This window comes from Schistocerca gregaria, chromosome 8 (assembly GCF_023897955.1).
Source record: "Schistocerca gregaria isolate iqSchGreg1 chromosome 8, iqSchGreg1.2, whole genome shotgun sequence".
Classification (NCBI taxonomy): domain Eukaryota; kingdom Metazoa; phylum Arthropoda; class Insecta; order Orthoptera; family Acrididae; genus Schistocerca; species Schistocerca gregaria.
The window spans coordinates 436,038,856-436,057,598 of NC_064927.1; the positions used below are offsets into that span (position 1 = coordinate 436,038,856).

General features: G+C 46.0%; 1 protein-coding gene across 42 annotated transcripts in view; it reads right to left on the minus strand.

Moving 5' to 3' along the window:
* LOC126283988 (eukaryotic translation initiation factor 4E transporter) overlaps positions 1-18,743 on the minus strand; it is a 246,923-nt gene that overhangs the window by 16,867 nt on the left and 211,313 nt on the right. For all 42 annotated transcript variants that reach the window (XM_049982498.1, XM_049982522.1, XM_049982523.1 and 39 more), the window contains one exon: positions 1,952-2,092. In XM_049982498.1, coding sequence (XP_049838455.1) covers positions 1,952-2,092 — 141 coding nt within the window. The remainder of the gene's footprint in view (positions 1-1,951; positions 2,093-18,743) is intronic.

Consider the following 18,743-nt stretch of genomic DNA (forward strand, 5'->3'; position numbering starts at 1 on the left):
CTTCAGGAGCTGCAGAAAAGGCAAGAGGAGATAAAGCCAAGAGAGAAGAAAAGACGTAATAAGTTACATGTTCCAGTGGGGAGGAGCATTAGAACAGCAGATGTTTTAAATGTGGAAAACAACCAAACTGAGGAAAACATGTCAACTGCTGCAAACAAACAAGGAAAGATGAGAATGAAGCAGAAAAGAAAGAAGAGTCAGTCAAGTGATGAAACTGATGTCAGTGAAACATTTTCTATACAGGAATCCGATGATACTAATTTGGACTTTTTACATGAACAGTTGTCTGATTCTGATGAAGATGACTTTTTGATGAAACGAACTGTGTAAATCAAGAAACGTTTGCCACTGAAGAAGCCAACAACACAGACTTTTCTGTTGTGTTATGCTGTTGTCAATTTTGATGGTGATTTGATCTCAGGGAAAGTCATTGAGAGAAATGTTGGTGGTTACATTGTCTCTGTTATGGAGAGATCTAAGAAGAGTTGGAAATGGCCATCAAAGCCTGACGCCATTTTTTATGATGCAGTAGTAGTTTTGTAGCGCATTAGCCCACCCAAACAAATAAGTGACAGGTTTATTTCAAGTGAATGGTGTAGATTAACAAGGCCAAGTTTATTGTCAAGTTGTTGAGATGTAATGCCTGAAACAATAGCTATTAGTATTACCAAAGCCTAGCATTTAAAATTAATTTTTATAATTTATTTGTTCATGATGTTAAAATAAGGTTTTATTGGGTTAAATTGGGTCTGTATTATTTCCCTATTAGTTTAGTATAAAAACCAGACTGTCACAAAGTCACCCCGCATTGTGGGTGACATTCTCACAGTTATTTTTATCTGTAATTAGTCCATACTTTAGTATTTAGTTTGTGCTTGTATGTTGTTATAAAACCAAAGATTGCAGTTACACATGGTAGTAAATAAATCCGAGATTGAATCATTTTTATCTGGTTCACATGAATAAAAATTAAAAAAGTGTCCCAAGGTCACACGCCCGCCCGAAGGTCTAACAAAGTCTTAAGATAACATTAGTATTGATATAGTAATGACATTTATTATTTTGAGACAGATTTAAAGGCATTTAAATGAGCAATAAATAAGATGAAAAGAGTAGTAACTTATATACTGGAAATCTTGAATGAATAATAAATTCAGTAATCATTTTCTTAAATACAGCGATCATAACAGTTTCATGGTCCCCCCTTCATTCATTTGAGTCCTGAAGTGTTCTAAATTGGTTTGACCAGCAAAAGTTAAAGTCAATATAAAAGTCAAAATTTATCAGTGTTTTATATTTATCAAAATTGACGTTTTGTGTGTGGCATGAAAGTTCAATTTCTAGGGTAACCTATGCCTGATTTTAATCAGATTAATAGACAGTATAAAGTTTTGTAATAAACATTATAGTGTAGTCCTATGTATTCATGACTTTTCCATATCAGTACAGAACGTGAGACTATCAGTACAATAGATTTTCTGGTTCTAAAATTCTACTATATTATGCAGTGTTACAACTTGTTGTTTTGCATGAATATATATACCAACTTTTACAGGGAAGAAACTCAATTAAGGCCTAATTAGGCTGGCGACTGTATTGTTGTCACATTGGTAGCATCTTCTGGTTTGCTTTTGATCCATCCTGACATATGATTGCATTTTGAACTTACTTGACATATCATTACTATTGCAGAGTGAGTTAAGTCTGATTTGCCACTATTCAGGTACACGCAGTCGATATCTATGCGAAAATCCTCTCTCATAAGGTGAACCCCGCTCACTTACCATAGCACAGGGTTTAACGAGTGCTGTGTCAGGGATTACAGTAACACCAGCAAAGGACAGGGAATTATAATCATTATGCTCTTTTAAAATTCAGAACTAATACATTATTATGGACAATGAACAACTTTTAATTAATTAAAAGATTTTCTTAAAAAGTCTTAATTTACCCTGTTGCTGTTTTGGCAAATTGACATTCCAAGTAGTTGGAACTGCCTGCTGCAACTGTGATCTTGTCTGTGATATGGAGGACTGCTGCTGTGAAGTTGGTGGGTTGATAGGCAGCTGCTGCTGTAACATCTTTTGTTGCTCTGAAAAAGAAACATTCAATTTATGAAATTCCTTAATAAAACTTAATAATGGTCATCAGGTACAATGCTGCATTTACTATGCAGTTACATGAGTAGCTCACATCTTTGATTTATGCAAGTCATATTTCACATGACTTTGCAAAATTCTCTCTCAACAAATATTTTGACTCTGAAAGGGCATTTTTTTTAACTATCCTGCAACAGCTTTTGCAAAGAAATACCCAAGTTATCTTTTGAGATAAGACTAGGAAACAGTGCCAACTGCTCTCATTCTGAGAACGCATGCGCACCCGCACACGCACACGCACGCCACTTTCAAACAAACACGATGATATTAGCAAACCAAGTCTCTACTGTAAAAATGTGTTAACTGACACCAGACCCCAGTACATATAGACTGGTACTAAACTGCGAAATATTCACAGTGGATGTGTTATATAACGAATAATCAATAATACACCCTGCCCTCACACATGGGAACTGTAATGTAACAACAGTTTTTACACATAAAGTACCCATAGTTAATTTCACTGAAGCATTGTGAGACCACACCAGTTTATTACTAATTAGAACATAATTTGAAACTTGCCCTACTGGCTACACAGCTCTGGCACCTTCAGTTATTACTTGGTACTGTAATGGATCTGGGAGATGTGTTATTTTCTACTGGATTTATCAATACCAAATTTAATGTGGGAAGTTGGTAATGTTTCCTTATATTTTTGTCAGAATTTTTTAAAAATTGTTATTTGCCTTATTTTTTGCTAATTTACTTATATTTTTGAGAGTGACAGCATATTGATTACTATTAGTAGATGTGACGAAGAATATCAAAGAGAGTGGTTACAAGTGGAAGGCTGTGTGTTGTGTAAAATGTCTTTGACGCTGGAGTCGTCTTTGACCATACTCAGTCGGCAGTGAACCCTTGGTGTGTGTTGATGGTATAACAATGTGCAGGTCGCTGTTATAAATATTTGCTAGTGAACAGAAAAAAATGAATTATGTTACTACTTTTTTATATAAACTTTAAGAAGAAACCACATTGGAAGAAATGGTATTTGAAGCACCAAAAAATGAGGCAAATGCATTGAACCAGGTCATTGCTGCAACCGACGAAACTCCATTGTGGAATCATACTTCCACTTGACAACTGAAGCCAAGACAAATATCAACTTGTAAACATTTCACGGAAAAGTTACTGTCACGAAATATGCCAAATTTAAATAAATAAAGAGAGATATATTTCGGTACCAACACTGGCTCGATAACGCTTTATCACAGAAGTGACTTCTTATTTGCTGCCTCACCCCCTCTCCCTTTGCCCCCTTACATTTTCAGCCTTGTCAGTTTTTGCTACTAACTGTGATCTGGCACATCTCTTGGCTTAGCGCCTCAAGCGGTAGGTACTACATCTGATATGTCTAGAAATTTTACAGCTGGGTCGCCTTTTGGCGCACCACTCAGCTTGGTGTCCCAAGTGGCTGTTTCTGGTGTGTGGGCCTTAAACTGGCCGTGCTTGTTACAGTTGTTATAAATTGTGCACCACTGAATGTGGGAGACTGCAATGTGTCACCGTTCCACAGTGAACGTTTAAACTTCCCTACAATAATCAGTTCATAATACATCACTAATGCATAAAACTACAGTCCAATATTTTAATGTAACATTACTCATATCCCAACATTTCTACTTCTCACATTCTCAGTAATAGTAATCGAGCACCTCCAAAAGTTTATTTGTATAAATGGAAAAGGGGGACGAGCTCTAGACATTACCTTGTTGAGGAAACGAAATTTATTAATACTGCACAGAGAAAGCAATTTAAAAGTGTGTAAAACACAGAAACAGAAGACAGAAGCATGGAGTGTGTGTTTAGAGCAGTCTGTACACAGGCAATGTCAGGCAAACAGATATTCTGCAGGCAGTTTGACAGCCAAGCACCCATGGGCAGACAATGTCAGGCACTTAACAATGCCTCTTGTTAAGACAACAATGAAGCAAATCTGATTGCAACAAGGGTGTGTTAAACATAAAAATTTCGCATCAGTAAAAATACTAAGCTGCTGACAAATACATTGCCATACCTATCTTTTCGACAAATCCCAACCAAGTTTTCAGTGTTGTTAATGTGCCTATTAATGACTATATCTCACCTATTTGGTCAGCTGTTACCCTTACACCTAAACTACTTTCATTGTGCTACAACTTTTCATTGCCCTATTTAAAAATTACTAAGGTTTCGTTATTTTTGTGGAACTAGAAATTTCTTTTTATTCGCAAAATATTTGGTGTCAGTTTGTGAGTTGCCACTACACAAAGAATGCACTTACTTGCTGAATCACAAATCTGGAATCATTTTCCAATTCTTGTATTTTCCTGATAAAAGTTTTTCCAAAAAAGTTGTTGAACCAAATACTGATATGATATTGGCTACATTTCTGCTGGCTTTGTTTTGCTTTAGGGTGCAAAAACAACTGGGACCATATGCGCCAAAGTCAAAACTATAGAACACGAATAAGACAAAGAGAAATTTAAAAAACGACTACACATCAGTCCCAACTGATATAATAGGAGAAAGCTAGAACCAGGCATAGGGAAGCAGGGCTAAAAGAGACACCAAACAGAAATGGACATCCAAAACTAAAAATTAAATGGCCTTCGCCATATTGCTTTGGCGGGTAGAAAGTAAGACGCGGTCGACAGCCTACACGTCATTTACTAAAGCCGATAACAGACGGCAAACCCAAACAGAAATGTAAAAAGTTAAAACATGAGTGCAATGTGTATGAAGTGGCGGGTTAGCACCAGCTGGCTAAATAGGCAGTGCCCAATATGCAAACGAGTTAAAATAACCTCCTACCTGCGGGAGGGCCGAGAGGAGGTTGCCCAAGCCGCTGGGAGAGGCGTAATGAGCCGAACCTTATTCCCATGAAGGGAGGACCATTGGTGATGCCAAAGGAACACCACCACTTGACAGGCAGCAACACGGAGATCATTGGAGGGAATATAGATACTCACGGGCTGAAGTACAAGGACTGCAGCTTAGGGAGCAGCATTAGCAGCCTCATCTCCTGGCAGACAGACATGACCAGGAACCCAGAGAAACATTGCACTGGCTCCACCAAGAGTGAGCAGTTGAAAGTTTTCCTGGACTTGTTGCACTAAGTGATGGGAGTTTGAGAAGAGGACACAACTGAAAAGGCTGTGTCACTGGATGTACTCTGTGGCCTGATACAAGGCGAAGAGCTTGGCTGTAAATACTGAGGAGTGTGCCAAATGCCGATATTAAAAAACACGGCTGCCAAAGACGAAGGCCTCATGCTCTGTCCGAGAGCCATCAGTGCATACAAAGGTACTATCGTGAAGGTCGTGAAATTGAAGGCAACAGACAGAGGCTGGAGTAGTGTCCTTAGGAAGCGAATGGAGGCCAAGGTCAACATGGGCCACATCACGAAGCCAAACTGGTGAAGGGTTCATAACCACTGGGAAAGGTGCTGGTAGTCTGAAGTTTAGCCACCGTAGCAAGTGCCAAAAACAGACTGCAGGAGGTAACAGAAGGACGAGCCCCATACCGACGATCAAAGGATTCACTAAAGAAGGCGGCATAAGATGGGTGGCCACACATGGCAGACAAATGGCATGTATACCTGCTGAGGAGGAAGTTACGATAGTAGGGCAGGGGCGGTTCAGCAGCCTCAGCATACAGACTCTCAACTGGGCTGGTGTGAAAGGCGCCCATGGCCTAACGGATGCCATGGTGGTAGACAGTGTTGAGACAGTGTAAGGGGGATGGGTGTGCAGACGCATAAACAAAGCGCCCATAGTCTAGTTTTAAACAGACGAGGGACCGGTACAAACAGAGGAGGGTGGTTCAATCGGCACCCCAGGAAGTACCACTGAGGACATGTAGGACACTGAAGAACCACGTACAACGGGCTATCAGGTAAGATACATGGGAGGACCAAGAGTTTCCTATCGAGCATGAGTCCCTGAAATTTTGTAATTTAAATGAACGGAAGGGTAACAGGCCCAAGTGTAATGATGGTGGGAGAAACCACTTGTGTCGCCAGAAATTCATACAGATGGTTTTGTCAGTGGAAAATCGAATGCCATTGTCGATGCTCCAGGAGTAGAGATGATCAATGCACCACTGAAGACACTGCTCAGTGAGACAGGTCCGTGGAGAAATGCAATAGATGGCAGAATTGTCACCAAAAAGGGGGCCAAAGACGCCTGGTTGGAGACAGGCCACGATAGGGGTAATGGCGATAGCAAAGCAGCTGACACTTAGGGCGGAACCCTGAGGCACACCATTTTCGTGGATAAAGGTGTCTAACAAGGCAGAACCCACAGGCACCTTGAAAACTTGGTCTTACAAAAATGCCTGAAGGAAATAGGATAGGCGGCCATGGAGACCCCATATGTAAAGTGTGTGGAGTATACCAGTTCTCCAGCAGGTGTCATAGGCCTTCTCCAAATCTAACAACACAGCCACAGTCTGGAATTTCCACAGAAAACCAGTCATGACATGCGTGGACAAAGTAATGAGGTGGTCAACTATACAACGCAGTGCTCGAAATCCACACTGTGCACTGATCTGTAAATTTAAAGACTCTAGCCACCAAACCAGCTGAGCACAAATAATATGTTCCATCACCTTGCAAAAACAGCTGGTAAGTGAAACAGTGTGATAGCAACAAGAAAGGTATTTGTCCTCACCGGGCTTAGGTATGAGTATGGGAATGGAAATGGAAATGACAGTGGCTTCATGTCAGTGTCCGGGAAATGTGCCCTCTGCCCAGATGCGGTTGGTTGGTTTGGTTTGTGGGGGTTAAAGGGACCAGACTGCTACGGTCATCGGTCCCTTTTTCCAAATACTGAAAACACCCACAGAGAATAAAAACTATCAACAGACGATAAGACAGACGACACAGAACAAGAGAAACGTAGACAAAGACCAGACAAGACGAACTAAAATCACACAGAGTGTGACGGTGGTTGGCCAACCATACAAACAAGAAGGGAAAAGCCAACCACTGAAAAAAAAAAAAAAAAAAAAAAAAAAAAAAAAAAAAAAAAAAAAAAAAAAAAAAAAAAGACAAATCGTAGGCCATAGGCCAGAATCAATACAAAAACTCACACACTTACATTAAGCGATAAAATCCCCCTGCCCGAATAAAACGCAGAGCTATGTCCGCTATGGAAGAGTCGTCAGATAAAAGCGCAGAGAGTGTATCAGGCAGTGCAAAAGTCTGCCTAAGCTCAGTTAAAAGGGCGCACTCCAACAAAATATGGACCACCGTCAAGGACGCCCCACAACGACAAAGAGGGGGATCCTCACGACACAGTAAATAACTGTGCGTGAGTCTGGTGTGGCCAATGCGGAGCCGACAAAGGACGACCGATTCCCTGCGGTTGGTTCGCATGGATGACCGCCACACAGTAGTTGTCTCCTTGATACGGTGGAGTTTGTTTGGCATGGGCAGGTTGCACCAATCAGTGTCCCATAAATCAAAAACTTTGCGGCGTAATAGTGCCCGCAAATCAGTCGCCGGGAGGCCAATCTCCAGAGATGGTGCGCTAGTGGCCTCTTTCGGCAGGCGGTCAACAGTTTCATTTCCGGGTATCCCAACATGGCCCGGGGTCCAAACAAAGACCACAGATCTGCCGCAACGGGCAAGAGTATGCAGGGACTCTTGGATAGCCATCACCAGACGAGAACAAGGGAAACTGGTCGAGAGCTCGTAAACCGCTCAGGGAATCGCTACAGATAACGAAGGACTCACCTGAGCAGGAGCGGATATACTCTAGGGCACAAAAGATGGCGACCAGCTGAGGAGTGTAAACACTGCAGCCAGCCGGCAACGAACGTTCAGAATGGTCCCCTAGAGTTAGTGCATAACCGACATGACCAGCAACCATCGAACCGTCGGTATAGACAACGCCAGAGCCATGATACATGGCCAGGATGGAATAAAAGAGGCGTCGCAAGGCCACCGGAGCGACTGAGTCCTTTGGGCCCTGTGCCAAGTCGAGCCGAAGGCAAGGGCGATGCACACACCATGGGGGTGTACAGGGAGGGGCCCGGAAAGGAGGTGGTACAGGGAAACACCCAAGCCCATAGAGAAGCTGTTTGACGCGTACGGCGATCGGCCAACCCAACCGGGGCCGACGTTCGCGCAGACGGACGACTGACTGCGGGAACAGGACACGATAATTTGGATGCCCGAGCAAGCTAAAAACATGGGCAGCATAAGCAGCCAGTAATTGTTGGCGCCGTAACCACAGTGGAGGGACACCTGCCACCACAAGTATGCTGTCCACAGGGCTGGTCCGGAAGGCACCAGTGGCAAGGTGTATCCCGCTGTGTAGTATTGGGTCCAGCACCCGCAACGCAGATGGGGATGCTGAGCCATAAGCCAGACTCCCATGGTTCAGACGGGACTGGATTAACGCCTGGTAAAGCCATAGGACAGTAGATCGGTCGGCGCCCCACTTGGTGTGACTCAGGCATCGCAGAGCACGCCTGTTTAAGCTGCCGAATATGAGGCAGCCAAGTCAACAGGGCATCAAAAACCACCCCCAAAAACCTATGTAACTCCACCACTGCAAGAAGCTCGCCGTCAAGATTAAGCCGCGGCTCCGGCAGAAATGCATAACGCAGGTCCTGGCTGCCGAAAACTGAAAACCATGCGCTACAGCCCAAGACTGCGCCTTGCGGATTGCGCCCTGTAGCTGACGTTCAGCAGCTGCAATGCCAATAGAGCTGTAGTAAAGGCAGAAGTCGTCAGCATACAGGGAAGCGGAGACAGAATTTCCCACGGCCGCAGCGAGCCCGTTAATGGCTATTAAAAACAGGCAGACACTTAGAACAGAACCCTGTGGCACACCGTTCTCCTGGACTTGGGAGGAACTATATGACGCCGCGACGTGCACGCGGAAGGTACGATACGACAGAAAATTGCGGATATAGATCGGTAGAGGGCCCCGAAGGCCCCATCCATGAATCGTAGAAAGGATGTGATGACGCCATGTCGTATCATACGCCTTCTGCATGTCGAAAAAGACAGCGATCAGATGCTGACGGCGGGCAAAGGCAGTACGGATGGCCGACTCCAGGCTCACCAGATTGTCGGCGGCAGAGCGGCCTTTATGGAACCCACCCTGAGACGGAGCCAGAAGGCCCCGAGACTCCAGGACCCAATTCAAGTGCCGGCTCACCATCCGTTCAAGCAACTTACAAAGAATGTTGGTGAGGCTAATGGGACGGTAGCTGTCCACCTCCAAAGGGTTCTTCCCCGGTTTCAGAATGGGGACAACAAGACTTTTCCCGCCATTGCGACGGAAACTCACCCTCAACCCAAATGCGGTTGTAAAGGTTGAGGAGGCGTCGCTGGCAGTCGACTGAAAGGTGTTTCAGCATCTGAGATTGGATGCTATCTGGGCCAGGAGCGTTATCAGGACAAGCGGCGAGGGCACTGCGGAATTCCCACTCACTGAATGGAACCTTGTACAATTCAGGATGGTGGGTGCGAAAAGAAAGACTCCGACGTTCTATTCGCTCTTTAATGGAGCGGAAGCCCAAGGGGTAGTTGGCAGAAGCGGAATTCAGAGTAAAATGCTCTGCCAAGCGGTTTGCAATGACATCTGAGTCAGTACAAACTGCTCCATTCAGTGAGAGCGCAGGGACGCTGACAGGGGTCCGATAGCCATAGAGGCGGCGAATCTTGGCCCAGACCCGCGATGGAGTGACATGGAGGCCAAGGGTGGACACATACCGCTCCCAGCACTCCTGCTTTCGTTGGCGGATAAAGCGGCGGGCTCGCGCACGCAGCCGTTTGAAGGCGATAAGGTGTTCGATTGAGGGATGTCGCTTTTAACGCTGGAGCGCCCGCCGGCGAGCTTTAATCGCTTCAGCGATCTCAGGCGACCACCAAGGCACAGTCAGCCGCCGAGGGGACCCAAAAGAACGGGGAATGGCAGATTCGGCGGCAGTAACGATGCCGGTGGTGACCGATTGAACCACTGCATCAATGTCATCGTTAGAGAGAGGCTCAATAGCGGCAGTGGAGGAGAACAAGTCCCAGTCAGCCTTATTCATAGCCTATCTGCTAGGGCGCCCAGAAGACTGACGCTGTGGTAGTGACAGAAAGATCGGAAAGTGGTCACTACCACAAAGGTCGTCATGCACTCTCCATTGGACAGACGGTAAGAGGCTAGGGCTACAGATCGAAAGGTCAATGGCGGAGTATGTGCCATGCGCCAAACTGAAGTGTGTGAAGGCACCATCATTTAATATCGAGAGATCGAGCTGCGCCAATAAATGCTCAACGATGGCGCCTCAACCTGTTGCCACCGACCCACCCCACAGATGGTTATGGGCGTTAAAGTCGCCCAGTAACAAGAAAGGTGGCGGCAATTGGGCTATCAAGGCAGCCAGGACATGTTGCGCGACATCACCATCCGGTGGAAGGTAAAGACTGCAGACGGTAACAGCCTGTGGCGTCCACACCCGAACAGCGACAGCCTCTAAAGGTGTTTGGAGAGGTACAGACTCGCTGTGAAGAGAGTTCAGGACATATATGCAGACACCACCAGACACCCTTTCATAAGCTGCCCGGTTCTTATAACAACCCCAGTAGCCACGGAGGGCGGGGGTTCGCATTGCCGGAAACCAAGTTTCCTGCAGAGCAATGCAGAGGAAAGGGTGAAGGCTCATAAGTTGGCGGAGCTCAGCTAGATGGTGGAAGAAACCGCTGCAGTTCCACTGGAGGATTGTGTTGTCCATGGCTGAGAAAGGTGTGACGGGACTGGGAAGGGAGATTACGCTGCTGGGTCACCTGCTGCCTCCGATTTAGCACCTGTGATAGTGCTTTCCATGGCGTCTGATGGACCGGCGAGATTGAGGTCCTCAGCGGACGCCAGAATCTCCACCGCATTCTCAGACGCAGAGCTGGAATGTTGCGGTGGGATGGCTGCCACCGCGAGTTCCTTGGGCTGAGAGCTCTTCTTGGGTTTCTCACGCCGTTCCTTGGGTCGCACCGACTGGGAGGGCTTCACCGATTCGGTCTCCGGGACGGAGGAGGATCGTGAAGTCCTACGAACAGCCGATTGTGGGCACTTACGCCACTGTCGGTCGTCAGCCTTCTCGATGGCGGAAACCTGGGAAGGGAAGGACCCAAGGGACCCCTTGCGAGCGTGAGAAGCCGAAGAAGTTGGACACTTCTCCGGCTTAGAAGTGGGGACAGACGTCCCCGATGGGTGGGATGGTGTTGCTCCTGAGGTAGGTGGCGCAGGAGCAACCCGGTGGGTAGAGCCCCCCACTGGTGAGGGGGCAGGAGTTGTACTACTCGTTGATCCGGTCACAATTGGAGAAACAGACGGGGCTAGCACAGGTATTGTAGCAGCAGCATAGGAAGATGTCATTCTCACAGGATGGAGTCGGTCGTATTTCCTTTTGGCCTCAGTATAGGTTAGTCGGTCCAGGGTCTTTTACTCCATGATTTTACGCTCTTTCTGGAAAATTCGGCAGTCTGGCGTCCAAGGTGAATGGTGCTCCCCGGAGTTGACACAGATGGGAGGCGGGGCACATGGAGTATTGGGATGTGATGGGCGTCCGCAATCTCGACATGTGAGGCTGGAAGTGCAGCGATAAGACATATGGCCGAACTTCCAGCACTTAAAAGCACCACATCGGGGGAGGGATATAGGGCTTAACGTCACATCGGTAGACCATCACCTTGACCTTTTCCGGTAATGTATCCCTTCGAAGGCTAAGATGAAGGCACCGTTAGCAATCCGATTTTCCTTCGGACCCCAATGAACGCGCCGGACAAAATGTACACCTCGGCACTCTAAATTGGCGCGCAGCTCTTCATCAGACTGTAAAAGAAGATCCCTATGGTAAATAACTCCCTGGACCATATTCAAACTCTTATGGGGTGTGATCATAACGGCAACATCCCCTAACTTGTCACAAGCGAGTAACCGTTGTGACTGGGCAGAGGATGCCGTTTGTATCAGGACTGACCCAGAGCGCATTTTTGACAAGCCCTCCACCTCCCCAAACTTGTCCTCTAAATGCTCGACGAAGAACTGAGGCTTTGTGGAGAGAAAAGACTCCCCATCAACCCTCGTACAAACTAAGAAGCGGGGCGAATAACTGCTACTGCCATCCTGAGACTGACGTTCCTCCCACGGTGTGGCCAGGGAGGGGAACGTTTTCGGATCGTACTTCTGAGCGTTAAACTGAGCCCGAGAACGCTTAGAGACTGCCACCTACTCAGACCAAGGGCTCTCCCCACGGGCGCCACCCAGCCACGGCAAGAGCCACCTGGCAGGATGGCCGTTGCTGGGAGTCCCGATACCCCAGGAGGATAGGCATCTACTCCTTGGCATACGTGGAGAGTTAATGGCGCAGGCATCAGTAGAGTGATCCCTGTGTTGTCAGGGGGGCTACAACCAACAGGGTACATGGCAGTCCCACCACAACGGACTGGCTACCGTGCTGGATGTTAGGTAACATGTGGTCCATGGTCGCCGTCGGTGCAGAAAGAGGCACTACACAGCGCAAGGTGCAATCTGCACGCAGAAACAGAGTCATGCCCAAGAGATGGAGAGCGGACAGGACTGCAATTCAACGGTGTATAAGCTGGCGAAAGGTCTGATCGCAAGATGGACACAATGCACTAAGTAAGGCGCCCTTCCCCAATCGGCTCGCTCTTCGGAAAATTGAGAGATGGAGGTCAAACCCAACAGGGGACCATCATATAAGGCCGAAAAGTTTGAGACTCCTTTTAGTCACCTCTTACGACAGGCACGAATACCGCGGGCCTATTCTAACCCCCGAACCCGCAGGGAGGCCCAGACGTGGTTGTACATGTTAAGCAGAAAGTGTTTGCCTACAAGAGAAAATGATGCAACATCTCAACGTGGACGGCATCTGGCCCTGGGGCAGAGGATTGGCACGAACTGAGAGCATGATCTAGCTCTCTCACAGTGAAGGTGGCATTGTAGCATTCACGATGCATAGAAGAGATGAGTATTGCCCGAGCCGCCTCCGCCCGTTTCCAATGGAGGAAGGCAGGGTGATAGTGGGAAGAGCTCGAAACTTCGGCAAAATGGTGGCCCAAGGTGTTGGAGATAGCAATAGGGTCTACAATGACATCAGCGATTGTCAGGCCGAAAATTGGGGAATGGATCTTTGTGCCAGAAAGCCGTTGGAGGTTGGCCCACACAACAGAGGAAGGTGTGGAACTGTTAAAAGAACTAGTGAATTAATGCCAGCTAGCTCTATTGGTATCTTTAAGAATGTGATGACACTTTGCACCTTCTGTTTATAATGAATGCAGTTCTCCAGTATAGTGTGGCAGTTAAAAACACTGAGAGCTCGGCAACGCGCACAAATTGCATTCCGGCATGCCTCAGTCCACCCGGTACTGGGACACGACGTGGTAAAAAGGAAGTGCGAGGAATGGAACATTGTGCAGCAGCAAGGGTAACGTTTGTGTGCGAGTCCACCTGGTCACCATAATTGGGGATATCTTGTAAATCGAAGGTCACCAAGGAGGAGTAAAGCCGCCAGCCAGGCTTAGTAAGCTGCATTTTGGCGTGTGCGCAGATGGGAAAGGAGTCAGCAGACAGAGAGCACATGGAAAATGGTTGCTGGAGTAGGTGTCAGGAAGAATGGACCACTGAAGACTATGGGAAAGCTGGGCAGTGCAAAAGGATAGGTCCAAATGGGAATAGGTGTAGGAGAAGTCAGAAAGGAAAGTGGGTGCTCCAGTGATAAGGCAGAAGAGGTTAAGTTGGTTAAAAAGGTCAGCCAGGAGAGCACCTCTCTGACAGGCCTTGGGGAACCCGAAAGGGGATGATATGCATGAAAGTCACTGAGTGACAAAAATGGAGGAGGAAACTGCCCAATAAGCTGAAGGAAGTCTGCTCTAATGACATCGAATGACGGAGGTACATAGATGGTACACAGTGAAAAAGTCAGATGGGGAAGGAAAAGGTGAACTGCAACTGCTTAAATATGGGTAGTCAGAGAAATGGGTTGACTATGAAGGTCATCCAATATGAGCAGCATGACACCTCCACGAGATGGAATGCCGACCTCAGGGGGGAGGTCAAAACTAATCAGTAGGTAACGTGAAAGCTCGAAGATGTCATGAAGGTGCAATTTCGTTTCCGAAAGGCAGAGTACAAGGGGATGCTGTGATGCTAAAAGCAGCCGTAAATCCCTTTTTGTGGGACTGAAGGCCACTAATGTCCCATTGGAGGACAGTCATGAGGAGGAAGAGCTGTAGGGGTGTCAACAGCTGCCGAGTGACAGCCGGTGTAGAGTTGCTACTACAGTGCACGGAAGCAGGAGGATCCTGCTCCATGGGGTCCGCAGAAGTATCAGCTTGCTTGTGCAGTCGGTCTGTGAAGTCCAACGCTGAAAAACTGTTTGTGGAGTGCACCGGCGAGACTGAGGCTAGCCGGGCTACAGTGCCACATCGCGACACCATTGAACAGGATCTTTGAGTTGACAAAGGAGAAGATCGTTTGCCTTTGGTGGACTTCTTTTAGCCTTTCTGGTTAGAGGAAGGATCGGGTGATGCCCGACTCGAAGGACGGAAGAAGTCTTCATGGGAGGTCTTGATGGGAGTACTACTACTGTCCTTTCCTGCCTACTGGTTGTGACCTGATTGGCTTCATCCCTTGAGGCGAGAGTTTGACGGTGTGTTGCACTGCGGAACAGGGGGATGGCTATGCTAGCTTGATACTGCAATTTCACAACCTCAGAGCTGAATTTCAGGTCATGTCCTTCATGGAGTGATCAGTAACAAGAACAGAAGTATAGTGCCTGATGGGAGAACACAGGGTTTGTGACTAGCCCGTAATTTGCGAGCTACTGGGTAAGGCACTTTTTTCTTTACCTGAATCTCGAACAGCCCACTAATTAAGATATATGGGACAATCCCAAGAGGCGGCGACATGAACGCCATTGCAGTTGATACAGTGGGGAGGAGGAGGCAGACAATCGCCTTCGTGTGCATCCCTACCACAGGTTACACATTTGGCTGGGTGTTGGCAAGTTCAATGAGGTTGAAAAGATGACACTGATAGCAACACATCGGGTTTGGAATGTATGGTCAGACCGTGATAATTTCATAGCCTGCTTTGATCTTTGATAGCAGCCCCCGCTCTATAAAAGGCGAGGAAAAGATTGCAGGTGGACACTGAAGAGGAATTACCTTTTTCATTACATGATGAACGGCAATGACACCATGATTGGAAAGGTAAGATTGTATTTCAGCCTCAGTTCAACTATCGAGTAACCTGCTGTTAATTACGCCAACGAAGAATTCAAAGTTCTATGGGCTTCGGCATGGACAGGGTAGCTGTGGAGACGTGAGGCAGCAAGCAGCCAGTTTTGCTTGCGTATCAGTAGCAGTCTCTAAAAGCAAGGTGCCATTCCATAAACGAGAGCAGGATTTCACAGAGCCAGCAATTGCATCAACACCTTTCTGAATAATAAACAGATTTACCATGGTGAAGGACTGACCGTCTTCAGTACATGAGACCACGAAGAACCGCGGTGCTGCAAGAAGCGTCTTTGAATCATTAGCCTCATTATGTTTTTGTTTTGTAGACGCTGAGTGGGAAGATGATTGACTCATCACGAGAAAATCCCCGCTATTGCCAGCATCTCTGACAGCGCGTTCCTTCCAACTGGGGGTTCCCTGCACAAGGGGGTGCACCCGCCTTAGGCGATTGTTCACACCTCAGGTCACCTCCCGAACATCTGACAGAGGGACCTATTGGCAATCTACGAAGTTTGCAGCTCAGGCAATCACCCCTTCTTGGGCCTGGCCTGTACCAGGGAGTATGTGCGGTCGACCCTGGGCTGGGAATTATGCGTTACCCTGTCACCTGTTATGCACCAGACACGTGGGCCGGCCTTCAGGAGCACACAGGGAGGAAAGAAGAAAAAGAGGAACCTCAAATGTCGAATCAGAGGAACAAGAAGGGAAACAAAGGAGAAGCGAAACTCTTCCATGTGTACATCCTAATAAGATCTGCAATTAATGCTTACATATCTGCCCTTGAGCAGAGTGCAATCTTTTATCACTTCTAATCCCAAGGTTTAATATCTGGTGCTACTGAAAATGGAATGTTAGTACTTTGAACACATTTTCCAGGCTGTGTAAGTCCTGAAACTTTGTCAAAAATCTGAAGTTCAACACTACATCTACATCTACATGACTACTCTGCAATTCACATTTAAGTGCTTGGCAGAGGGTTCATCGAACCACAATCATACTATCTCTCTACTATTCCACTCCCGAACAGCGAGCGGGAAAAACGAACACCTAAACCTTTCTGTTCGAGCTCCGATTTCTCTTATTTTATTTTGATGATCATTCCTACCTATGTAGGTTGGGCTCGACAAAATATTTTCGCATTCGGAAGAGAAAGTTGGTGACTGAAATTTCGTAAAAAGCTCTCGCCGCGACGAAAAACATCTATGCTGTAATGACTTCCATCCCAACTCGTGTATCATATCTGCCACACACTCTCCTCTGTAACGCGATAATACAAAACGAGCTGCCCTTCTTTGCACCCTCTCGATGTCCTCCGTCAATCCCACCTGGTAAGGATCCCACACCGCGCAGCAATATTCTAACAGAGGACGAACGAGTGTAGTGTAAGCTGTCTCTTTAGTGGACTTGTTGCATCTTCTAAGTGTCCTGCCAATGAAACGCAACCTTTGGCTCGCCTTCCCGACAATATTATCTATGTGGTCCTTCGAACTGAAGTTGTTCGTAATTTTAACACCCAGGTACTTAGTTGAATTGACTGTTTTGTTGCTAACCACATAATTGTAATGATAAAAAGATGTGCAAAGGTTTCCAGTATCAAGACTTTCATGAAAGCATTACTTTTATTACATTTTCATAATCAATAGATTCTGCCCTCAGAGTGTCATATTTAAGTCATTTGTTTCGTATCAGTGATACAGGCTGTGTGATATGACAGGATAAGTGAATGTGGTTACTTAAGGCTTATTGCTTGTGCCTGCCCCTGCATGTGAGCTGGCCATCTAAACCATATTCTCTTCATGGGACTGAGAACCCACAAGAGAACACCGCTCCCTCAGGACATATGGGAGAACTTCTGGGAACTGTTTGTTTTCATTTTATGGAACACTACTGGGAACAATAGAGCAAATCATAGTTTATTTTAGATGTGTTTCTAACCAAGTGATTGGTTGATCTGATTGCAGCACAGAAGTCAGCGGAGCAGAGCCAGCTTGCTGCAGGGTATGGACAGGCTGGTGAGTCTGGAAGGTTGGACAGTACCACAGAATGAGTTAAGAGGCCAAGGGCTAGCTGTTTTGCTGACAGTGAGGCACTGGTGTAAGCCCAAGGCTAACGTGCCTGGAGAAAAGGGTTCAATACCAAAATGTCCTGGTGACAACATACTACATTAAAAGCATTGTACATTCACTAAAATAGCTCAAACTGTCTACAGCTGAGCTACAGAAAATGTAAGGACTTCTCTGGAATTTACTACCATATTTGTACAAATCTTTGTTAGTAGTAGTTTTAGTTTGAATGGGTGTTTATTATGAAGTAACAACCACATAAGGACACAGTGACAAGTAGTGTCTGGAAAGTAAGTACTGTTTTGTAAAGAAACTTTCAGAAACTTTTTTCAAAGCAAATTTTTTTTAAAACAAGAAATAACATTTCTTGAACTATTTTTCTACATAGTTGCCATCATTGTTCAGGCCTTTGTCATACTGAGAAATCAATTCTCTACTCCTCCACGGAAAAATGCTACCAGTAACGACAACCACTGCTGAAAACCATTTGTTGTATCATTGCTGACAAAGCACCTTCCTCCAAAATCGTGCTTCAAGTTCGAGAGAAAGTTGTTGTCAGAAGGTGAGAGATCGGGGCTATATGGAAGCTGATCCAACCAAACTGCTGAGGAAGGTTTTGATCAACAGCAGCAGAATAGGGATGTGCATTGTCATGAAGCAACACAATGCTTTGATTGAGCATTCCTTCCCCTCTTTTTCGAGTTTTATGCCAAAGTTCTTGCAGTGTTTTACAGTATTATACCACACTTATGGTTCTCACCTCTGAAGTAACTACACATGCAGAATGCTGTGTCTTCCAGACCACAGTGCACATAATGTTTTGAATTTTTGTTGTTTGGGAGATCGTGAGTGTTTCCACTATCTACTTTTTTGATTCTACAGTGACATGACAAACCTACGATTCAGCATCAGTCATAATTCCATTTAAGAATTCATCACTCTACTGGATAAGACATATGAAAGCACAGCCAAATCACGGTTTCGTGGACACCTGGAAGCATATTTGGACTCCAACGGGAACACAATTTATGAAAATTCATGTGATCTGTGACCAATCAGGCAAAATAGTTTTTGAAATTTGTGGAAAATCATCACAAAGCATTCTTATTATTAACTGTCAGTTTTCACAAATTGACTCCTTTACTTTCTCAATCAATCCATCACTGGCAACAGAAGGTTGCCCACTCCATGCTTCTTAATAAACACTAGTCTGTCCATCAATGAATTCTCATTATCTCATTATTTGATCAGTCATTACATATTTACCATTTATCTCTA